The sequence below is a fragment of the Aricia agestis genome, chromosome 10 (assembly GCF_905147365.1).
Source record: "Aricia agestis chromosome 10, ilAriAges1.1, whole genome shotgun sequence".
In the NCBI taxonomy this organism is placed as follows: Eukaryota; Metazoa; Arthropoda; class Insecta; order Lepidoptera; family Lycaenidae; genus Aricia; species Aricia agestis.
In genome coordinates this window covers 10,357,099-10,382,969 of record NC_056415.1, presented here as the reverse complement: position 1 = coordinate 10,382,969, position 25,871 = coordinate 10,357,099, and the positions used below count along the sequence as shown (strand labels likewise).

The following is a 25,871-nucleotide window of genomic DNA, read 5'->3' as shown; positions in this document are numbered from 1 at the left end:
ACAGTCATCAACATGGATTTGGTCGAGACGGCTGCAGTGGTCGTTGCACTCGCTATAAAAAACCGAAGAAAGCGTCGAAAAATAGAATGATGGGTGCATCCACTATGGAGCGATCGGCTGACTCTCGGGAAATTTTATACTAGTTTTATGAAATTGAGAGCATACCCAAAAAAAAATTTTAATTACTTTAGACTGAGTGTCGAAAGTTTCGATGAACTGTGCAGAATCTTACTAGATTGGCAGTTTACGGCAGCAACGCGTTGCCACTTCGAAGATGTCTGCAGGTATATCTGACCTACATAATGACACAATAACAATATTATGAATTGACATTGTCTTTTGAGCTATCAAGTGGTTACGCATTTCTGAGAATATTTTGTAAGACGTTGCTATTGCTACTCTAGTATTTTAGAAACTCATTGCTGCAAGTACACACAAACTCACGCAGCGGCAGTCGAGTGGCAACTGGCCGATCGGCAACTTTTTTGTTGCCCGTGTGCGCACTTGCATAGAAACCAATAGGGAAGGAGACAGTTGCGTCGCGGGCTCTGGGCAATGCCCAGAGTTGCGTCGCTACGTGCGCGCACTTTCATACTAGCTCCTAGACTTCATCAAGAGACAAATAAATCGCCGAGCAACTAAGTTGCCCGTGCGCGCATACCCTTAGAACTGATGTTGAAATTTTAAATTTGACGTATTATGACTAAAATCGTCGCTAGGGTTGTTAACTTGTTACCTACGAATTTAAAACTATGACATATTCGGTGGACGTGTTCCTCTTTGGTCGTATTATTGTTTGTGTTTTGGCACATGCGATTAAAATTGTCAGAATGCAATTTTGAAATCTTTATTTTAAATATTTAAAAATAAATTATACCAGTCAGCGCGAGGCACATTCCGCTTATAATCCTAGTGAAACCCGACGAATTTGACAGATATTGAAACCTGTCCGTCTCTTTGCAGTCGAACTACTGGTCCTTATGTCTATTGTGGTAATGATAGACAAGGATATTTTTTTTTAATAATAAATCAAATCATCAATCATTATCTATTACTATAGATAATAATGAACAGAAGAATTTAATCTTACTAGTTTAAATTGTTTTGAACTAAAAATAAATAAACACTAATCTAAAGTACAATAGTTATTAGTCATACAATGCAGTCCCTTGTCTCTAAATTCACTTTCTAACGTATCGCACAGAGACAAAATAATACTTCACTTCTGTATCACACGATCTTTTTATTACGAGGGTAAGAATAAAACTATCTCAACAATACATTCTGTAAATACGGAGGATCGAATTTTCATTCTAATTTATTATTATTGTCCGACCGGGGACAGAAAATAACGGTCTTAATAAACTAAACCACATTATTGGCTGCGAGGCGATACAGTAAAGCAGGCAGGTGGCTGCGGCCGATGAAAGCTATAAACAGCGTTCTATGCGCCGCTGCAATGGACACATTTTACTCTCTTTAGCGTCAGATAAAGTCCTTTGTTCTCGGGCTGGTCTTGAAAATTTAAAAGCGGTCCTTGCAGTAAATTCACCTTCAGAGAGCCGAGATACCGCCGATGAATAAATTATCCACACACGCCTACACGTATTGGGGCAGACCGCATCGAGGTGGAGTTTTATTCCTGTCTTTTATACTCCAATATAATGTAATTAAACTCCCTTGTGGAATAGAAAAATCTTCAATTGTTTCCTATTTGTTTCACATGCTTAATAGTTAATGTAATAAACTTGTTATAATTTAAAAAGTATAATGCCGAACTGGGAAGTACCTACTACATGGTATGATACCAATGATAAAATTTTGTGGTTTGGACAATTGTTAGGGTGATATGCAAATTTGTTAAAAGTATTTTAATTTTTGACATACAAAAGCTGAAAAACATTAATTCAAATCTCACAGGCTGTAACAACATAAAAACAAATAACGTTAAAAAACAAACAGGTATTTTTGTCAACAAATCTTACATTTCGAAAATGGAATATTTGTTATTTGTGTATGTAAAGCGGAAGTAGCTTTAGCCGTGCGCGAGTAAGCGCTTTACGTCCGCTGAATTTACAGCTGAATATGATAACCAATCCTTTTCGCTACTCAAACCTGATAATGCTTCACTTATACCTTTTTACCTTTGGACGCACAATCGTTAAACGCTATGAAAAAGGCAAAATTCAAAAGGTTTTTCCTGTTCAGGTTTCTTTATTTTTCTACAGTTTATTTGCATTGAATAGGCTTCTAAAATACTTTCACACAGTTTATTTAATTTTAACTCAACTTAACTTTCAACGCGTACCTAATCTGTGGCAACTATGTATTAGATATACAGGGTGTAACAAAAATAAGTGATAATACTTAAGGGTGTGTATGTGTTCCTTGTAGAGAGTTTACTGTGAAAGTAGTAGCGCTGAAAGACCAAATTTTTTTTTCACTTTTGTATGGGGAAACTCGTGACGCTCGGGCCCTTACCCATACAAAGGTGAAAAAATTTTTTCGTCTTTCAGAGCTGCTACTTTCACAGTGAACTCTCTACAAGGAACACGTACACACCCTAAAGTATTATCACTTATTTTTGTTACACCCAGTATACCTACGACGGGACGCACCACTCTCATACTAAATTAGTAATACTGCATATCTACGTACTAAACACAATCAATGCAATACTAGATAAAGGTAATTTGATTAAACATTTCCTTTGATAAAAACCGATTATGTAAAGTTTTTTGCTTTAACATGATTTAGTAATATCTTCGATGGTGCAGCGATTATCAGGTTATTGTTGGAAAATTTCAAAAATGAAATAATAAAAGTTGCTTGACGTTGAGAAATGGCTTGTGAATTCCTAACGACGCAATTCCCCTGAAACTCGTTTAATATGTTATTGGCGATCGAAACAATCGATAGTTTTTGTACATCACTGAGCTCGTTACTTGAAAATGGTAGATTTTATGAAACTAGCTTTTAAATCGACGCGCCATGTGCGTTACTATATATAAAACACTCAGCATTACATGCATTTACGTGACAGTATTAATTGTTGTATGACATGCCGATCGCGAAACGATCATGCGTGTGTGAGGTACCACCTGCTTTGCTCAAAATAAAGATGAATATAAATGACTATTATTTCAATAATAGTTATAAATAAAATGATATAAGTATAATGGTAACAATGGTTTTGTTATTTAACTTGAAATTCTTATTATTGAAATAATAGTCATTTATATTCATCTTTATTTTGAGCAAAGCAGGTGGTGCCTCACACGTGCATGTAATGCACATATTCCAGGACGAAAATTTAAAGAACTTGTCAATCATGTACAGTACGTAGTTTGCATGTCGTTCACATCAATCAATACAATATAAACGATCATGCGTGCATGGCAGCCCGTAACACATGTAATGCTGAATTATCGTCTATTTTGTGCTTTAGAGTTATTACAGCATCCTAAATTGGAACACTGCACTTTTCCGGGATGAACAGAATCCCGCGTACTGCTATTTTAGAGCAAAAGTTACTAAGATGACAATGATCAAATTATGTTCTGTATCTTTTGGGTAAAGAAATAATAAACAAAATTTATAATACTATTGTGATTTCTGTTGGATAGTTTTTAGATATTTCTTTGTGCTCAGAAATGTTTTAGTAATAATCTATTGAGAACAAATCTCGAAGCAATGTAAATAGATACACCCTGTCATGTAACACTTATGGCCCACACCTCGTCTATCTTAGATGACCTAAAAAGTACGGAAATAGTGCCAAAACCCATCAATACTTGGCATGAGACTGGCCGAAAATAGAATTCCATATTTATACAAACTAGATCTGTCGATATTCGACTGGAACTATTCAATATATTTAATGTACCATCGAATAAATTGATTCATAGGCAGACCTACGTTGTTTGGTCGAGTTATGTCAAGTCAATATAATTCAGCGGGGTTTGACTAACTCGTAGGTAATAATCTACGTTAATTGTGGTAGGTTCTATCGTACCCGCAACTCTGCCTTTAGCGATGAGTGGAGCACCATGGGGTTTTAGTGGGTAGACTACAGGAGTCCCACATACCCCGGTCGATATTCCCAATTTGACGGGGATGCGTAAAGCATGTTAAAAAAAGGTAATAATAGTAAGTACACCTGCATTTGAATCAATTTCTCTACCTTTAGTGTCATAAGTATGAGAAAATATTATGATAGAAATATTTTAGCGGGCAGTATATTAAGTACCTATATTATATAACATTGCATAAAGTTGAAAAAATATCGTGTCCAATTGGCACATGAAATATTTATATATGCGTAAACTAATATACTATCAGAGAAGTTGATCCCTAGGCAGATGGCGGACCTACGTAATTTTGTCGCGCTAAGCCAAACCCATCCGACCGATCACAATTCACAGCTAACTTTGAATTGACACAAGCCGACCAAACGTCGTAGGTCCGTCAACTGCCTAGGAATCAATTTCCTCGATGGTACATAACTAGATTACTTTTCTTTTAATGCTCTACCTTATGCGGCTAAACACTCTTTCTGCAACTTTTTTGCGTTACGTCGTCGGAACGAACGTCACATAGCTAGTTAGCTACGTTGCAGCGACGCGCGACAACACAAGACGGATACCCACATAAAATGTGCGTCACGTCAACGCTGTGGCGAACCGCAAAGCAACGGAGCAATATGGCTTTACGTCTATGGGCTCCTACACAGAACTGCGAATTCGCATCGCATCGGCATTTTCATTTATATTATGAATTTAGTCGCAGAAATTTGCGACGTGAATTCGCAGTTATGTGTGGGAGCCCTATACTCGGATATTCTCGTGGCAGCTATAATCCTAAATCTCGCCGAAACATACAGATAGCTCTGACTGCTTATAGAGTTTTAAATCTACGTCCAGATGCTGCCACGCTTCCGCCTCTATTTATGGCTGAGTCCGTAAAATATTGACTGCTCTCCAAACTATAAGGATGGATATTTACACCAAAATGAATGTGCGCTTACTGGGTTAGAATTAGATTTCATTCATTTAATGGTAACCGCAGGTAAATGTGGTGGTTAAAATTTAAACCAAAATAGATATGAAATTATTTTTATAAGATACATTTACAAAAATCATTTCATAACAGCTTTAGATAATTATTTAGATGCCGATGGTATGTTGTTAACTTCTGGTAGCCCACAGCCTCCGTGTCAAAAGCTACGCTCTTAGAAACTGGACCCTGGTGGCGCTATTATACAAACGTTATAGTTACTTATACAATATTGTTACATGCTAGGGCTCGAAGGATTTGGAGAGAAAGACCTGCTGACTTTTCTCAAGACTTTAATTACTAGCACTAGGTCTACATTGTCCTAGGTCGTAGGTTTCACTAGAATCACTGTTGATCACTTATTTTGACTCCGAAGTCGCCTTGAGGAAAGCTCAAACTGAACCGATTGACTGGCCCGCCTGACTACGGCTATTTTAAATATGAGCAGAGGCGAGTGCCAGAATATTCCAGAGAGTTCGTTTCTAGAATGTATCTGACTCGCGTAAACATGGGTTGAACGTTTCTAGAAAATACGCGCATGTAATCGTACACCTAACGCCATCTATTATCGAGTAGGGGATTTATGTTGTCTGTATTCTCCGAGTGGTTCTTAGTGAAACGTTGACGCTAGATGGCACTGTGTGTCAAACAATAATTCTCATTTAATGAAAGCTATGAAAATAATAAGTATTTTCGTAACGTTTCTCATATATTTTATGTACAGAGACATTCGGTAGTTTTTATGGGTATCAATATGACGTAACATCAAAAGATAAATACGAATTCCTCACATTCGCATGTTTTATTACAAATAGGGCTATCCGTTTCTAGCTGGTTGGACTGAGGATATCGCTTTTCAACGTTTTATTTCGATCGATTTATTTACTTATCAACTATCCTGGATTATACCCATCTTTGAGTGGAAGTCAGGCAGAGTAATCTGTAATTCTATTGTAAATGCGAGTGTGTTTGACACGTTTACACATTTAAATCGGTACCGCGGTGGACCGGTTTCAATGAAACTTGCTTCGTAGATACATAGGACAAACTTTATCTCGAAAAATGTAATGGTTCCAATGAACAAATTTTCTGTGCAACTGAAACATCAAGTGATGAGTTAAGGAGAAGTTGAGAGAAAACCAAATCGGCATACGAACTATTTCATAAATAGCTTTACAGAGCTTTTCCATTCACTAAATGATAAAAAAAAAAAACAAATTATAAAACTAGTTAATGCTGGCAACTCCGTTGCACCGAAATTTGATTATCACGCGGTAACCGTACATTTGGTCGCAAAGTATCCTATGTCCTTTCCCGGGACTCAAAGTATCTTTATAATATTTTTCATCAAAATCGGTTCCGTGGTTTAAGCGTGTAGAGGTAACAGATAGACAGATACATCTTCGCATTTATAATATTAGTAAAGAATGGAAGTATGTATAAATAAATAACATTTTTTTTAAATAAGGGGGCAAATGAGCAAACAGGTCACCTGATGGAAAGCAACTTCCGTCACCCATGGACACTCGCAGCATCAGAAGAGCTGCAGGTACGTTGCCGGCCTTGTAAGAGGGAATAGGGTAATAGGGGAGGGGAGGGTAGGGATGGGAAGGGAAGGGAAGGGAATAGGGGAGGGTAGGAAAAGGAATAGGGTAGGGGATGGGGCCTCCGGCGAAACACAGCGCAAGCGCTGTTTCACGCCGGTTTTCTGTGAGCCCGTGGTATTTATCCGGTCGAGCCGGCCCATTTTAAAGTTATTTTTACCACGTATTTAATAATTAATCATTGAACAAAGATAACGTGCATGTATTGTTAGTACAGACGCGACGTAGCAGTCAATCGCTATTTCGTATCTTTAAGCAGTGTTAAATCGCTCGTATAAGCGAGTCGGAAGATCCGTGTTTTCCAATTTATCTTGAGCGATTAATTTAGCTCTACGGCTCTCAATAATCTCTATGTGCTCAATGAAGCGAACTCAATTCAATTCTTTTAAGTTGAAAGCTAATTTTGCACGACAAGATATAGAAAATAGCAAAAGATTTTCTTGATTTTTAATCGAAGAATTCTAGTTACGCGAGCCACGCAATATATAACACTAGATGTTGGCCATATTATTGTTGCCACGATGTTCGTTTTTGGTACATTTTTCCGGAATAAAATGTATTTTATTTCCCGACAGACAAAATATATCTGCAATTACATCACGAGCCCAGATAGATAAACAGAAATACAGACACACCTTCGCGATGTAATGTAATAAATATTTTGTAGCATTATTAGTACAATTAGTATGTAATAAAATATTATTACTAAGATATAGTTACGAGTTATATGACTTTAACTCTAATAATAACGTATCTTTTGTCAACAAATGATGATGATCATGACGAATGTGATAAACCGCGTCCAAACGTTTCGACAGTTGCAATTTCGGAAATTTTATCTTCGCTACGTGATTGCTCGAATAGTCAAAGGAATATTTTGTGGTTATTTTCCGAAGTTCTAAGAGATAATCTCTTTATTATTATGCTAATGCATAGCTTTTATTGTGGGTTTTGACGCGGCCGAATGAAGAAATTCCTTAACGAAAAAAACCTAACTCCGACCGGCACAATGGTGTGGACGGGCGTTGCCTGACTTCGGCACGGTGTTTGCGTGCGTGCGACTAGACGTATGCGAATTATAATTGCATAAGTTGATAAAATACTACACAATAGCTTTACCGCGGCAGTCCCCGAGTGCCACATGTATTTTTTTATTAGGTACCTATTTTGTTAGCCTGTGCTGTCCCAATTTTGGGCAAAGGCCCTTTCCTCTGGGTCTTTCATTTTACTCGCTCCCGGTTCCTGTATCATCATCTCTTATAATGGAGAAGATTACTAAGGGTGGGTTTGCACCACAGGCGTATGTAGAGTTAAGGTTAAGGTTATCGTCAAATATAGCGTCCATTATGGACTATTACTAGGGATTTGACAGTTCATTCGACATTTTGTTATGGTTAAAGTTATAGTCAAAGTAAGTCGGTGCAACCCACCCTAAAGATATAGGCCATATCTAAAAGGGTCCCATGAAAGAATAAGGGAGAAACAAACTCGGAAGGAAATCCAGGTTTACTGAAAAAAAAAACAAAAATAGAAAATTATTTTAAAATGTTGAAAACATGTCGAAGTCGCTAACAAAAGCTATTGAATCAAAGTTGTATGGACCCGAGTAAGATTAAGATTGGGCGTAGACGAGCTCCAACAATCGCAACTAGCGACTGCTGGCTGTAGCTTTTAAACATTTTACATAATATACTTGCTATGTAGCCGTCTACGTAAAATCGTGACAAGAAAATTGTATTTCAGGAGCGTGTAATCAGTCGCTCGTCTGCGCGCTCCCTAAGATATAATCTGGGGGCTTTCCGTATGTTCGATGTACCGGGTTCCTTTAAAAGTGGGATTAAAATTGCTATGTTGCAGCTGTTCTAAGATAAAGTGCTCTCTGCATATTGCTGCTCGAGTCTTTAAGTTTGATTGCTGTTCTATGCGACAGGATTTAAGAATATTGTTGAAAACATGTGTGTTTTGATTTGTTATTGGTATTTTAATATAATATTATTAGGTTGAAAATCATATTATTCACCAATTTCATATTTTATCAGTCTTTACAAAAAACGGATACTTTGCACTTAAAAAGAAGCATCGGTTCTTTGTTTTACACTATATTAGTCCATCTCAAGCCCATCAGAAGCGGTCAACCAACTTAATGCCATTTAATGCAAACATACATATGTATAATAATAGAACTCCACTATATGAACATATAACCTATATTATTTATGATAAATTGTAATATAAGTCAATAATTTTAAAACGGTACTCGCAAATGCATTTTATTATATCAAAAAAACTCTATTAGATTACATACTAAAATACTATCTAAAATATACAGATATATTATATATACAAACTTTAAAAATAAAACTATAAAAAGAAAAACTTGCCCAAGTCGTCCCCATCTGGCAGAGTGCCCAGCAAGCTAACAGCATTGCCACGTTGGATGGCAATTGCTATCCGCTGCGCCAGGTAGCTCCCAGCTCTGGGGTCTCGGGTGGCTTCAACAAGCTTCTTAGATATTCCTCTAAAAAGCTTATGTGCCCCCGGACCCCATGCGCCTAGAGTTTCCACCCCAAACGGTTCAAATATAAGATCTCCGCTGAGGTTCTCATATTTGCGCCGCTTGAGGTTCTCTGCTTGGTTTGCGGCTGCGCCCGCACAGCTCGAGGTGCTCTGAATATGGGACGAGGCCAGTGTGTCGACACAAGTAGCGTCCCACACAAGGGCCCGACCCACATTCCAGGGCACCAGGGTCATTCCATCGGGTCTCTTGCCATCGTCGCGCGCCAAACCGGAGGGCTCCAGTATCGCTGGCACGCCGGCAGTGACAAGAGCCCGACGAATGAGGTCATTCAGGTTGTGATGCCGTGAAAAGCGTCCGGCACTTCGCGAGCAGCACAACCCGTGGTGACCATAGCTGTCAACGCGCGCGCCGCAAACACACTGATGGGGGACGACATGGGGGACACCAAGACGCAGGGCAGTGGCAAGACGGAATGTATTACGGTCCAGCAATGTTCCTGTGTTTTTAGATGGCAGTGCCTGCAGCCAAGCTCCCGACTCCCACCTCTCCACGGCCAAAAGTCGAGCCCGTTCTACGGCGCTGGTAGACGTGTTAAACAGTTTATTACGCACCAGTTCGCAGATGGGCTCGTCCCAGAGCCTTTGGGAAGATGTGTTCTTGGGAACCTCGCTGCCGGCACTAGCAATGTCCCAGGCATCCTTGGCCTCGTCCGCAAAGGGAATGACGAATGGGCAAGATGAGGGCTCTAAGATTTTGGCTATTACTGCGCGATTTGCGTGGACCGAGGACAAGAACGCCGGTAAAGCTGTGTCCGATGTTTTTCGTATTCCCAGGCCACCGAACCTTACTGGTAGTGTAGCTTGGGTCCAGGAACGTTCATCAAATTTTATGTTTAAAATTGTGGAAAGCGTATGCTTTAGGGTGTCATCTAAGCTATGGAGAAGTTCTGGGAACTTCCAGAGCTGACAACACCGCAAAGCATACGTAAATTTTGGAACGAATAAACAATATCGAATCAGAGTAAATGCCATGTGACTGTTAATTTGGAGAAGACGATCTAAACTTTACGATCTAAAATTCCGTGTTTTTTCATTTATATAGTCCGGAAAAGAATCGGCTAGAACAGGTGAACCCAAGAGAAAAAGTGCACTCTTCTCAATCACTGATAATTCTGGGGCGACGGCCTTGAAACTGGATATTATCTCATCTCTATCCCCACAATCATCAGGGACAAAAAGTTCACACTTCCCCAGGTTCAAATCTAGGCCTATAATTTTGAATTCGCGAATCAGAGTCTGAAAATCCGAAAGAACTGTAGATGCGTCGCTGGCAAGGGTCCCGTCATCTAGATACCACACGTTGAATTTGGAATTTAGGAGTTCGATGACCGGGTGAATAGCTAGACTGAAAATTGCTGGACCTAGAGGGTCGCCCTGTTGACAGCCAACTTCAGACTGTATTAAGTGGTTCTGGTAAATGAGTTTAGTGGGATCTCGGTAGCACTGTAACATGAAGGGTAAAATGGTGGGGGCTTTGGTTTTTATCTGTGTTAACATGGCGACCCTGTCTACAGAATTGAAAGCGTTTGAAACATCCACCTTTAAATATATACTATTTTTTGAATTTTGAACATGAGTGCGAAAAGAGTGAACGGCTGCCTCACAGCCACCTTTGCAGGCGAAACCAAGTTGCTTGGGTTGGAAATATGATGACAGAGATTTTATGGACCTGCAGGCTATCTTGGCAGTGAGGCGCCGGTATGTTGAGCCGACAGCGATCGGTCGAATGCCACCATCTCTCTTCCTCAGCGCGCAGAGGTTTGCTCCATACAGGATGTCTACGATATCTGAAGCAACCTCACCACGAAGCATGAGGTTGCACAAATTCGTGACCTCCTGCAGGAGTTTCTCTCCGGCATCCCCACAGCAACCGCTGGTGAGGTCCTTCAGATGCTGAGAGGTGATACCGTCGAGACCGCCTGCTGAACCCGGAGGAAAAGACATGATGGCTCCACGAACACTGTCGACTGTCGTTTGAAGAGGTGGTGTTCCGTCATGGGCGTCAGAAATGTGTTGAGAAGTCAGTTGATGGGGGTGTTTCTTTTGTAAGGCCAAAACGGTTTCTGGGGAGTTCGGAGCAATCGTGTCGCTGGAAAAGAGCAGCCGCGCAGCGCCCTTAATATCCCCCTCACTAATTTTATTTTCAACATTTTTAACAATATTATTTTTGCCTGAAGAACATAAAGGAAAATTTTGATTCAAAACAATATCAGAGGCGCAGTTCTTTTTAACACGGGAAGTGAGGGAGGTATTATTTTGGGGATCCCTAGTCACGTGAAGAGTGCGGTAGGGAAACGTCAAGAGGTTTTCCCAGGCTTGCCTCGAGTTTTCATTTACCGTTTTGTGGATAGTTTCGGCAAGCTTCTGGGCTACGGCTACTCTAGCACCCCTAGGGATCCGCCTAAGCACTGGGACAGATTGTTTTAATTTGGATATTGTTTGCCAAAAGGGTTCCCGTGCGGTAGAGTTCTGGGAAGGTGAAACTGAAGCATCCGAAGGAGAAGAGAGTAAAGGCTCCTTATGGCACTTACCTCTGTGAATACGTAGGCCCCTCTCACTTCGGAAATATCGGGGTTGGGGACATTGTGTACACTGCACTAAGATTTCAAGCGGCACGATCGCATCATCAGTGGACGTCCCTGCATCTTGGCTGTTGCTTAACATTTACAACTTAAAAAGAAAAACGTTCTTAAAATAGCCTGAAATAAAGCTAAAAAGAATAAAACTATACGATAATAATAGTTAAAAAACAATAAAACTATAGAATAGAAATATAAACTAAGAAGATCAAAAGGAAACTTGAAACGGACGTCTCTTTAGGAGCGAATTTCACTTTCTGTGGCCGTACTATGAAGGGCTCCTCATGGTTTACTACTCCTGTCGAAGCAGCCAACGCGCTAATAAAGTCTTGTTGCTTGAGCGTATACTTGTAAACATAATAGTTTGGTCGGTACATTTAATCTTAATACAGGTCCAAAATTTCGCTCTTCCACCTTTCACGGAATATCCTGTCAATAGGCTCGGATAACAGCAGACTTCTTCTCGGAGTATATTATAACTTCGCAAATCGCAGTCCTTGTGGTTGTATGGAGAAATTATATCGGTTCACAATGGGGTTCACATACTGACAATTTTCCCTCTAGGGGTTTGATCAATTATTATTATCGGCGGTGGAGAGAACACTTGGGAAAGTATTTTCTCCCGCTTTTAGCTGAAACGTTTTGGATTTTATTAATTTATTTGAAAAGAAATTGTTGAGAAAATTTTAGTGACATGACAGGCATGACATTTTTTCAAGTCAATATTGCATTATTATTTATTGCATTTCGGTCAGCATATTATACAACATACAATTCAGGTCAGTGCATTAATTTGCTATGCTGTCAACGTCGCGCGTGTCGTGTCGCCAACGCCGCAAAATTACGTCATTTGTCCTTTTTCATCAATCTTTTAATATTTTTTTTTATTATTTATTATGATGGCGTAAATGGTATAATTAGTTGTAAACTGCACCAGCGTTAAAGCGTAAATGCCTGCCAGATACTTTCGTAAGTATCTTTTTGATAAGGTAGGTATTACTTTTCCATACAAATATTATAAACGCGTGTGTCTGTGTGGTACCTCTTTACGCCTTAACAGCTGAACCGATTTTGCTGAAAGCTGGTATGAAGATACTATCAGTCCTGGAAAAGGACGTGGGAGAGCCATGCTTCGGCACGAATGGGCCGGCTCGACTGGAGAAATACCACGAGCTCACAGAAAACCAGCATGAAACAGCGCTTGCGCTGTGTTTCGCCGAGTGAGTGAGTTTACCGGAGGCCCAATCCCCTACCCTTTTCCCTTCCTACCCTCTCCTATTTCCTTCCCTACCCTCCCGTATTCCCTTCCCTACCCTCCCCTATAATTACCCTATTCCCTCTTTCAACGCCGGCAACGCACCTGCAGCTCTTCTGATGCTGCGAGTGTCCAAGGACGACAGAAGTTGCTTTCCATCAGGTGACCCGTTTGCCCGTTTGCCCCCTTATTTCATAAAAAAAAACATAGAATACTTTTTATCCCCCAAAAATGTACGGTTCTGGCGCAATAAATGAATTTTGGTGCAAGGTTGCGGGCGTTATCAAGTATTTTATGTTTTAAGGTATGTTTATTGTCGCCTGTATTCTTTATTGACGGACCTTCTCTGATAAACATTAATAAACTATATTGTGAGTGAGCTAGCCTCTTCTTCTTTAAGAGCTAAAGTAGATGTTAACGTCAAGTGATCTCTTCTTATTTAAATAACTTATTTTATTTTTATAAGTATTTTTCCAACATGATGTTCACCGTTTTATAAAACAGTATAAACCAATTCATTAACAAAGGTAATGCTATAACGAGGTCGAATTGAAACCATTATTGGATAAACGAATTCAGCTACAATAGGTTCATTTGGGTTATCTGTTTATTTTATTGAATGCTTTATATATAGATTTCCTCGTACCGTCAGTATGTGAGAGATAAGGAATAAAAAGGCTTTCGCACTGAACCAGCATGCAGGACAACTTTACATGCACACGAATATAAACCTAATTTATTACGGGGCTAGTTTGATTTTCAAAAAAGTTCCGTACACACTGATAGTATGATTGATGCTTAAATTTTTATAGCCGTGCTTGGTCGAGTCGAAATCGCGTAATGAATATGATATCGACGGACGAGAGGCTAGCGCGTGGTTGAAATATTTTAGAACTTATACGCTGTAGGCGAATGAAAATAGTACGTTAAGTGGACTGAGTTTTATATTGGCATCGAAATACTTATAAATTATAATAATGATGAAATACAATGAGGTCACGACATTTTTGGTAACGATATCCAAAATGACTTATTTTAGATTGACAAGATTAAGAGCAACTCTCTGATGCCAAATATATCGGTTTGCCTGCGTAAAGTAGTTGCGTTCTCTGTATAGGGCGCCTGAAAACCCAGTTATCATGACCAAAAAAAATTGATAAGGTAAATGGCATGGCATAGTTTTTTTGGTCATGATAACTGGGTTTTCAGGCGCCCTATACAGAGAACGCAACTACTTTACGCAGGCAGACCGACATATTTGGCATCAGAGAGTTGCTTTTTATCTTGTCAATGCAATGTAAGTAATTTTGGATATCGTTACCAAAAATATCGTGACCTCTCGTAATAGTAGTTCGTAGCCCCGCGTAGCTCCTCTACGAAGACCGTAGCACTTAGTACTTACGCCTCTAGTCCACAGACGCAGTTCGCCGCGAAACAAATGCGAAACGATTTACTGTCTCATCTGCCACACGACAATGCTTATTATTGCTTATCGCTCTATAATTCCTGTTTTGCATTTGTTTCGCCGCGATTTCGCAGCGAACTGCGTCTGTGGACTAGAGGCGTTAGGGTTGATTCGCACCGCAACGCGACGCGTAGATGCATTTCTAACGGCCGTTCCCAATATTTGATCTATCTCTGGTTTTGCCCTACTAGAGATAGGAATAGCTCACATTAGACATTAGAGACATATAATTTATGTCAATTGTGAGCTATTCCTATCTCTAGTAGGGCAAAACCAGAGATAGATCAAATATTGGGAATGGCCGTAAATTGATATGGATTTGACAGATTTGCAAGACGTCTCACGCAATTGAAACTTATCAAATTCATACAAATTTATGCCGCGCCGCGCCTCGCCTCGTCGCGTTGCGGTCTGAATCAACCCTAAGTGCTACGGTCTTCTTAGATGAGCTACGCGGGGTTACGTGCTACGCTGTAAGTATTTACTTGAAACTTGTGAAACTAAGAACTTTTTAAAATGTACTTATCGATGTTGGATAAATATTAAATACATTGATTTATTAAATTATTACGTTTTTTATGATATTAATTTATAAAGGTTGTGCTTAAATTATCTTAAGTTAGCTTAAACCCTATACATCACACAAGAAGAATTTTTGCTTAAGCGTTTTTATAATCGAAAAATTCCGTCCATCAAAAAATACCCCGTAATACTCGATAAGTTCGTGATACTTTATCTTTATGCCGAATATTGCACGTCATCGGTGGAACGTTAAAATGCAAATGTTTCCCTCTCAAGAAGTAATACCAGCCGGGCTGAGACAGCTATTGATTTAGTCCAATATCTAAGGGGCCATACATACGTGCGATTGTTTTAAGAATATAAATATTTAATTCGTAGAAAGTACACAGTACAACAATCACCAAAACAATGTACAAGTAGTTACAATAGGTGTCACTGTAATTAAACAGGGTTTAATGATAGGGTCATTCTACCTTTTTCTTCTTCTTCAACAAGGAATTCACATGTAGAATGTAACAGTTACTGCTAATTCACTTATTATGATAGATATGAGAAAGTACTTACGATATTTATATTATTTATATGTAAAAAGCAGTTTCGGGGGGCTCCAGATCGGAAAAGACGCAATAGTTGAGTGAAAATAAAAAATACACAATAACCATTTTTTCGTCTCGTGTGATAACTCCTAAAGTCGCAAGTGCATGGTTTTCTTTATATCTCTTTGTCCGGAATGTCAAATATCAGTTTGTTTCGAGACAATCGCTAAAGATTCAGTATGCTACTAGGAGTACCTTCGCATGAGCATAGCTACGCGATAGTCAAATATGTAGATGATACTCAGAATATTATATTTCCTCTTTGCCGATTCATCTTCATTGCAGAGAAATAACTGAGCAGTTTTTGAGAATATCAGTCGCGTTTTAATGAGATTAGTGACATAAAATAGATTGGTTTCGCTTCACCTGGCAATTCGTATTAAACCTTAGAGAAGTAACGTGATAAAGATTGAAACTAAGGGTCAGTTCACATTCCCAACATGACAAAGCGATGCATTTTTACCGACTTAAAAAAGAGGAGGTCTTGTGTTCGGCTGTGATATTTTTTTATTAATTAATATTCAAAATTGGAATAGGCAGCCCCACACCGCGGGAAGCAAGTTTGTCAATTTCATGCGTACGAGTATATTCTTGTATCGTAAATAAAGTTCAGTTTCGAATGGAACATTTAAAAATGCTAACAACGCAACGCCTTATCACGCTGCAACGGAAAATGACCCTAAAGGTTTATGTTGACTAGAGAGCCGTAAACAATCCAGTACTGACGTTAGCACAACGTACACTTTTTGCAACGTGTTACCTTAAAAGATTGATGTTATGCGTTATTAGGTAATCTATGAGCATAGTGCCTAAACTCGACTGCAGCCTAGTGATGTTCATCTAGGATTCAATATTTCATTACTAATAATAGAAGCCAGTATCGTTATTCAATAAATTATACACTGTTTTAGGATTTATTGTAAGTTATTGGTAATTATTAATTATAGTGAAGTTTAACTATCTTACCTAAATAGGTGTTTTATCTTATATCTTTAAACGACCAATTAAATTGCAATCTCGGAATCGGCTCCAACGATTTTCATGAAATTTAGTATACAGGGGGTTTCGGGGCGATCTAGCTAGGAATTATTTTTAGAAAATGTCATTTTATTCGTGTTTTATCGAATACCGAGCAAAGCTCGGTCAAATAGCTAGTTTTATTTTATTTTATGAAATTCGGAAAACTTACGACTAAACACAAGAGCAAATACAAATTACACAAACATGAAGGTCAATTACAAGTTTTCACAGATAAACAGAAAAAACTTACATACAAAATTGGAGTAAGTGGTTAACAAAGTAATTATCTAAATATATAAAACTCAAAGGTGACTGACTGACATGGTGATCTATCAACGCACAGCCCAAACCACTGGACGGATCGGGCTGAAATTTGGGATGCAGGTAGCTGTTATGACGTAGGCTAAGAAAGGATTTTGATCAATTCTACCCCCAAGGCGTTAAAAAAGGGTTCGTTTGTATATAATGATACTTCTTAACGCGAGCGAAGCCACGGGCAAAAGCTCGTATTAGTATAAGGTAAAAGGTAAAAGGTGTTTTGAGGGATCACCGAAAGAAGAATAAGTAATACTGTATTAAACCAAAGAGTTGTGTTACTCGTAATGTAGCTATTAATAACTAATTAAGTCATTATGTTTCCTTTATTAGAGTTACGAGTTTAAAGCTCATTTTAATATACTTTTGCGTTATTGGAAATTTACTAAGATTAATACATTAATCGATTTTTCAGTCGATGTCTCGATAGTACCGGACATCCTTATCGGTTTTTTTTTCGTCAGCATCGCTCATCCCTACTGCAGTGTTCGGAATTTATTGCCGTCGCCGTCGGAGCGACACAACACAACAACGTCGCGTCTAGTCCGACGATAATGAAGCTCGCTTTTCAAAAAACCTTTAGATTTTGAATTCGTTAATTAATATTGATGAAAAGGAAACATCGTTGATTACTCGCTTAAAGACAAAGACGATGGAATATTGATAAGAACTTCTCATTACTTAAATTAAAAAGTTTCCATGCTTTTGTACTTTTTTGCTGGATACAAAGGATTTGTGAAGTGAAATCTGAAAAGTAAATGGCGTAGAAAGATTGTCGTTTAAGTTAAAATCGAGTATTTGAAGTATAGTATTAAATCTTAGTAGAATACATTAAATTGTATGACTTTAAGTTTTCCACATTTCATATACTACTAGTTATTTGACCGAGCTTTGCTCGGTATTCGATAAAACACGAATAAAATGACATTTTTTAAAAATGATTCCTAGCTAGATCGATTTATCGCCCCTGAAACCCCCTATATACTAAATTTCATGAAAATCGTTGGAGCCGATTTCGAGATTCCAATTATATATATATATACATATACAAGAATTGCTCGTGTAAAGATATAAGATTTCTTATACTTTACTAACCTTACTAACCTTACATACGTTTTGTAAAAAAGGTACACAATGTTTTGCTTCACGTAACCAGGCCGTTATCATATTGTTTAATGACACTTGTGTTGCTCACCGCATAACACCAAACACCAATGTTCAGCCTCAAAATCCGCACAATCCGCATTACCCTAAGTGTAGTAATAAAAGGGTAGACAATTGTGACGTCACGAGCCCGGCACAATTCCGCGGTAATTATGTTATTCCGTATCCCGCAGTTTACCGGAATGTTTTCACGGTTTTTTCATTTCGTAAGCGTTAAGTGAATTAAGTGTCGCCGCGGTAAGTACATTATTTGATACGGTAACATAAATTTTATTAAAGCTATATTTCAAAAAGCTTAAAAATATTCACCGCGTTTCACTTTTGCTAGGTGTTGGTTTTTAACTTGCCTATATTTCACTTTTTTAATTTCGCGCCGTCATTATTCATGCGTTCGAGGGTTATTAAAAAGATAAGATATTGTTTTCTGTTGAATTACTTGTTATAAGTAGCTCATTAGTGCTTTGGTTGATCGTTTTATTCTTTTAGAAATTAGAATAATCTAGCTCAAGTTTTCCACAACAAAAAACAACACAAAAAATAACTTAGCGTTCTATGTTAATAATTAGGGGGGCTAATTCAAGTGTTTCAATATAATATCTGCTCCTTCTAGACCTTAATACTATGATATACAGTTTTGAAATTCAATTATGAAAAAATATAATAGGTATATTAAATGAATCCCAGCAAAGTTGAGAAGTTCGCATTTAATGGTACAATTGTCTTCACAGAATTATTTTTTTGCATCGGACTCGCTGTCGGCTATTCATTTAAGTTAGGTGTGACACTTTACTTGATTTTGCACTTTCCCTTCGGTATTATTTGACCAGAACATTTTATGAAGAAGTTTCTACACGGATCTTTTTGACATTGTCTTATAAAAGGTGGTATTGTGTACTTTATATAACTACTATTTGACTCGGAAAATGTTGCTTTGCCATATTATACTTGCGTTATTTCGGGTAAGAAAAAGTTATGTTAGTCGATTGTAGGAACTACCCGATAAGAGCATTAAAACTTTATCAAACCAGTCCAGCTATTTCGGAGGAGTTTGGCAACACGGGACAAGAGAATTGTATTTAGATATTGGCACTTATAAATAAACAAAATTTTGAACATGTACTGAAATAATTTTTTATTTTGGGTCACTTTTACCTAAGAATTTAAAGTGGTAGAACAGATATTATCTGAATGCGTCAAATTTTATACAAGGTTTTAAATAACGGCGTTCTAATGTTAAAATAAAAACACAAGGAAATAAAATGTTTCACTAACAAAACTCAAGCTAAATGTTGAACTGAAAGCTTCACGGAACACGCTTAACTAATTTTTTAAAACGTTTAGCGATGGGAAGTTAATTTTTTAAAGCATCTAAAGAAAACAAAGTGAACTAACAAGATAATCGTGTCCGGGACCCGGGCCTTTGTACAGCAGTTTAATCTTGTCAACTCCCCGGCTCGCTCGATGTTTGTTACACCGTGCACTGTAATTGTAATTTTAATGGACTGCTAATAATGACGGAATGAAATAAGTTACTTGAATTTCTAAGTTGCGAACTTATGATAAAGAATTATTGCTATGAAGTAGGTACTTTAGTGTTTTTGATCAACTTAATCGAAATTGTCTGTTTAGGAGCAACAAGGCGAAGGATACAGAGACACGTTAAATTGTAGGAAAACACTGATAATAACATATAATTCCTTCGATCGGGGATTCTTGGAAATGCTATTGTATTTTATTGTTGTCGCGGTCACCGGTATCCTTATGGGGCTTGAAGGATTAACTGAGAAGCGGTTCAATAGGGGTACTAAGCATGTACAATGTACATATTTAGTATCCCTATTGAACCTCTATAAAATTAGGGTGGGACGCTAGTAACATTATATCTCTTACTTTGATAATATCACTTGTAGCATACACGTAATTAACCTTCCGCAATAGAGAAGACATAAACGATCGATGACCGAGTATTCTAGCATGATCGAGAGTATCTTGCTCGCTACTAAAAAATTCGTTTTTAGGATTCCGTACCCAAAGGGTAAAAACGGGACCCTATTAATAAGACTTCGTTGTCTGTCCGTCTGTCTGTCTGTATGTCTCCAGGCTGTAACTCAAGAACAGTAATAGATAGAGAGTTGACATTTTTACAGATTATGTATTTCTGTTGCCGCTATAACAACAAATACTAAAAACAAAATAAAATTAATATTTGAGGGGGGCTCCCATACAATAAACTTGTTTTTTTTTGGCCTTTTTTGCTCTATATCAATAATAACAATAGGTAGGTACTTGATTTTTTCACACGATCCTTAGTTTTATGTGTACTATAATATTTAATAATAATATTAATATTAAATAAAAAATTAAGGGGGGCTCCCATACAAAAATATTAATTTTGGCCTAATTATGCTCTATAATGATTCGCACTTGACTGTATGTTACTATAAGCTGTGGACGAGATGTCAAATAAAGTTTTAGAAGTCACGAAAATTCTAGATGTTATCATACAAATAAAATTCCCCGCTGTGTCTCGCCGAGTATACGTCAGGCTCACAAAGACGCGACAAGTTATTATTTTCTCCTTCATATTATATAACCATACTACATCACTAAAATGTCTCCCACTTTCTTGTCCTATGCTTGTATTTTCACGAGACAAATAGCTGTATATAAAAAGCTTATTATGCCATCTATGCTGTATTGGCATAACAATATTTAGCTGTAGTCGCAGGTATTTTTGAGACTGTTAATATATATTATATCCACGGAGCTAAAACAATAGCTCCGTGATAAATGATTATATCACAGTATTCAGTATTCAATATACAGGGTGCAACAAAAATAAGTGATAATATTTTAGGGTGTGTACGTGTTCCTTGTAGAGAGTTCACTGTGAAAGTAGCAGCGCTGAAAGACCAAAAATTTTTTTCACTTTTGTATGGGAAAACTCGTGACGCTCGGGCCCTTGCTCATACAAAAGTGAAAAAAAATTTTCGTCTTTCAGCGCTGCTACTTTTACAGTGAACTCTTTACAAGGAACACGTACACACCCTAAAATATTATCACTTATTTTTGTTACACACTGTAGATAGGACAATTTAAATGCGTGATTAAATATATCCACTTAAATTTTCTCTGACGACCTCTGTGGCTCAGTGGTGAGCGCGTTGGTACGAGTAGCTCAAGCCGGGGGTCGCGGGTTCGAATTCCGCCGACGGAACAAAAAGTTTTCAATGTTCCCGGGTCTGGATGTGTATTAAATATGTGTATGATATAATAAAAATCCTAAATTTATGTATAGTATAAAAGTATTAAATATATTTCCGTTGTCTGGTACCCGTAACACAACTCCTTCAGGTACTTAGCACGGGGCCAGACTGACGTGGTGTGAAGCGCCCATATATATTATATCATTATATTATAAAAAAAATTTGAAGACATTGTCACTAGTCCAGGGTTTCTGAGGTTTTGGAAAGGAGTTTATCACTAGAGTTTTAAAAACAATTTCACAACATTAAAAAAATATGCAACTAGAAATTCCATAAATTGAATTTAGATCGTGCGCTATCGAAATTATGAAAGTAAGTGCGAAGAACTCAGGTTTTCATAAATCGTAAATTTTAAGTGAAATAAAGAAATAAACTTCGTAATTGCTAAAAACAAACTTCAGCAACAACGAAATCTCGCGTTAAAAATAAACTCAAAATTGTAAGTTGGTTAGCTAAGTGTAAATACTTGTAAATTACAGCTTTAATTATTCGCTCGGTGTCGAGTGCGTGAGCCGAAGATTACTTCTTTGAGTCGGAACGTTGCGGAAAAGAACCCGACGGGAAAGTCTATTAAGGAAAGTACGGGGCGCTTAGCCGGGAATTAAATTTAGATTGAGTCTATCCGTTAGACAGCGGTATCTTTTTACAAAAACCTTCGGACGTTGCAGTTACCGGTATACTGTGTAACGTTATTTAATTGATTGTAGTTGGTTGCTGATTTTGATGTCTATTTAAAAAAAATATGATAATTTAGTAACATATTTTTTGCCAAATTGCTAGGAATAGGAACGTTCGGCTATTGATTTTTCATCTGTTGATTTATAAAAAAAAATACTCTGTTGATTTATAATAAAATGATTTTTTTTTATTCCATTGTATGATTTCATTTTAAAGTCTTTTACTTTGGCTGTGTTATGTATCTGATATGTGTAAAAAAGTTATGATTTTTAAAATTTATTAAAAACAACGATTCGAATTTCGAACGATACGGCTGTTAGTATAATACGGATATTGTAGCTATTGTAGCTATTACATTTTATAATGAATATTAAAATCTAATTACCATAATGTATTGTAAAACTAATAATGTAATGGAATAACGTGTTATATTAAACGTTATTCAATTTTGGTTTCAAATGAACCGTAGCTAATGAGCCACTTTAATATTTATAAAGTGGCTAACAATGCTTTGTGAATTGTTTTGATTTAAATTAAGCGCATAAATTAAATCAGACAATTGGAAAATTAAAGTAAATACAGTCAGTTTCTAAAATCGATGAATATAATATTTTGAATTTTTCAACAGTCATAATGTTATCGTTGCAAATAGCTTGCAATACAGTCATCTCCATTAAACATGTTTAGGCAGAAAAATAATTGACACACTAAAACATCTTCCTTTAAACAGTCAATAAGCAATAAACATCAATATCAGCTACTACTACCACAAAAAAAAATTACAAGAAGAGTCACAAACTCCATTCACTGTATTAAACGTTGCGACTAGCCTTAATATGTGGATCACACTCAATAAACAGTAATATTCTTTCCACTTCAAGATAACTTCACTTCTCTTAGTGTGAAGTGTATATGCGAACGGCGATATTGAAGTGGCACCAACATTCAGCAGAATTGAATCTATCGACTGAAAATTTACTGGAACTTGATTGGAGCTCTACTTTTTCCGGAATTGATTGTATGAGCCGGATCTAGATTCACGTACCGCGTACAATTATTCTGGAAAAACCTGTTTCGTTCCGCACTGTGTTTTCGTTTTTAAGTTTTTTATTTGGTGTAGGGGTTGTCTCCTACAGTTGATGGATGCTGGATGCTGGATGATGCTGATACTGATAGAGATGCTGATGATAGGTGTTAAATGATACGCTCTTGATGCTTGATAATGCTCTGTTATTGCTCTGTTCTTGCTCTGTTATAACTCTGCTGCTGTTCTGCGTAAATGCATAAATTTATACAAGTTCAGACGTGCCGGTCAATGTCATACCGATCCGTACAAGTTTAAATGATGAGTAAGCAAACGTGCCGGTTCAATGTCATGCCGAGCCGTACAAGTCACTGTACGTGTTAGTGAACCGTACATCTTGCCACTCTAAAAGAAAAGAAAGAATCTAAAAAATATAAACGCAAATTAATTTAAGAGGTAACGAAAACTAAACATTTAACAAATTAAGTACTAAAAAGGAAAGATTTAGTCTATCCGGGGAAGTCTGGGGAATGTGACCGTCGATGTCGCTGTGGAGGCGCATTCCTCGCTCCGACACAGGCGTGCGGGCAGCGCGTAGACGGGGGGTGCGGGCGCGGGACTGGTCAGCTCCGTCGGCTCCTCTGGCGGCGTCTCCCGATTGCTCGATGGTCATTGATGTTCGCTTTCTTTGGACCAGGAATCTGTTGCTGTATGGTCCTGTACACTCCATCGTCTCTTTTTGTGCTAGGTATGGATACCGATGTATTAATAAAGTTATTCAATGTTGATGTTGTAGGTAGCATAATTCCTTGCTGATGTTGCATTTTGATATTGATGTTGTTCGAGTTGTGACGTCCCAGCAACGTAAAGGTGTCTCCTTTCACAGTTGAGTCCTGACCTGGGACAATAATGCTGTTTGTGGTGTCATTTTCTTTACGTATGTGACCCAGTGACTCATTTTGATGAATAAACTGTTTGAGGCTATCTGATGACTCTTTGCTGTTGTTCTTGATTTCCCAGTTCTTGGATACATTTTCTTCTTGTTTTAATATTGCATATGAATAGTGACGTTTCGGTGTTTTGCTGGAATTTGGAGCGTCTGTTGTTGAAAGCGATGTACTCGATGTTGACCGCCACACGTCCACGTTCTGCGATGTTTGCAGTTTGCTGTTTGAGTACACGACTGACTCATGAATTTTCGTGTTATGCGGTCCATTGCACTGCTTGCAACGCCGCGTTGATATACATGGTTTATTATGATGTCTGTAGAGACAATTTATGCAGATATTATGTTTTTGCAAAATCTCTATTTGCTCTCTGCCTGATAGGTTAAAAAATGTTGTACACATGTAGAGATCATACAACACATGATTTTTGTCTGTATGTTACAAAGGCTTGATATTGTCCTTTCTGGGAATGTTCGTTTTGATATTGCGACCATGTCGAGTTTTTGTTATAATTTGACGATCTCGGTGCTTGATAAACTTGTTTGCTTGTGATGTTATTTTCCTTTTCCCTGTGCTGAATAGGCTCTAAGGCCGTAAACTTGCTCTCGATAAATGTCATGAACTCTTCAAGTGTAGGAATAGACCGTGGCTCCTTGCGGGACTCTTGGTAGTTGGTGTAGGTGTCCACATCCAGCTTTTTGCAAAGAATGTGGACCAATAGCGGATCCCAGCTGTTAGCATCCACTCCCAAATTATGGATGGCGTGAATACATTCGGTAGTGGTGTCGTAGAGCTTCTTCAGTTCATAAGATGACTGTTTGTGACTGGTTGGTTGACTGAGAAGGATTTCGACTTGTTTGGTGAAAAGCAGCTGAGGATTGTTGTAGCGATGATTTAAAATTTCCCAGGCGATCTCGTAGTTTTCTGCTGATATGTGAAGATGTTGAATTATGCGCTCCGCCTCCCCTTTAACTTTACATTTTAAATGCTGCATTTTTTGCGCGTCAGTGATATATTTGTTATTATGTATTGCTTCGGTATATAAATCGTGGAATGTTGGCCATTGTTCATAATTACCAGTAAATATTGGTATATCTATCTGGGGCAAAGATTGTTGTACATGTGCGTTAGAGCATAATTTTTGATTTAAACTTCTTTTCGCGGTGATATATTTTGACTCTATTTCGGTGAATGCTTCCTCGTAATCGGTATCGGTTCCCGATGATAAAATGTCTATGCGCAGGTGAAGTTCGTCGATGTTACGCCATCGCTGTTGAAGGTTATGCAGCTCGTCCTCGATCTCCCATTTCTCTTCGATGTTTTGTTCGCTGATACGTTTTAATTGCCGCTCTAGTGCCCGAAAATTGGCGTACTGCTGTACCAAAATATCTTGATAGTCCAGTCGAGGTTTGACTTGTTCAAAATAAATTTTTGGAATTTGAAATTGAGTTCCTGCATTTTCCTTGGAAGTCGAGGGAGTTGAAAGCTGCGAGATTGTTGGTGTCGCAGGCCTTTCTGAATCCACTGTCACGGTGGCTCTGAATGTTGTGTAAAAATGCTTTACCTCGGAGTAGATGTTTTTCTTGAAATATTCTGATGATTTGTCTTCGACTCCTTGCAGTGTTTTGTTGTTTTGTTCAAATTCACCCCACAAGTTATCTATTGCTGCGATGCGTTTTTCAAAATATTCCGGCGTTTTTCTAATTGCGGAGTCCTTTTTATAATTGATGTGGATGTTCTCGATCTCCTTAATTATAGCGCTTTGACGTGCCAGTAGCTCCTGCATGATGATGAAGGATGTATT

General features: G+C 37.9%; 1 protein-coding gene across 1 annotated transcript; it reads right to left on the bottom strand.

The window, feature by feature from the left end:
* Nucleotides 1-10,477: 10,477 nt before the first annotated feature.
* LOC121731205 lies at nt 10,478-25,853 on the bottom strand. Its single transcript, XM_042120560.1, has 3 exons — nt 24,486-25,853; nt 13,966-13,972; nt 10,478-10,631 (listed from the first exon to the last, which is right to left on the bottom strand). Exons 1-3 carry the CDS (start codon nt 25,851-25,853, stop codon nt 10,627-10,629), a joined length of 1,380 nt encoding a protein of 459 aa, XP_041976494.1. The 3' UTR covers nt 10,478-10,626.
* Between the last annotated feature and the right edge of the window lie 18 nt (nt 25,854-25,871).

Excerpts from the sequence above, each read along its gene's own strand:
- LOC121731205 (XM_042120560.1), bottom strand. The coding sequence starts at position 25,853 with ATGCAGGAGCTACTGGCACGTCAAAGCGCTATAATTAAGGAGATCGAG.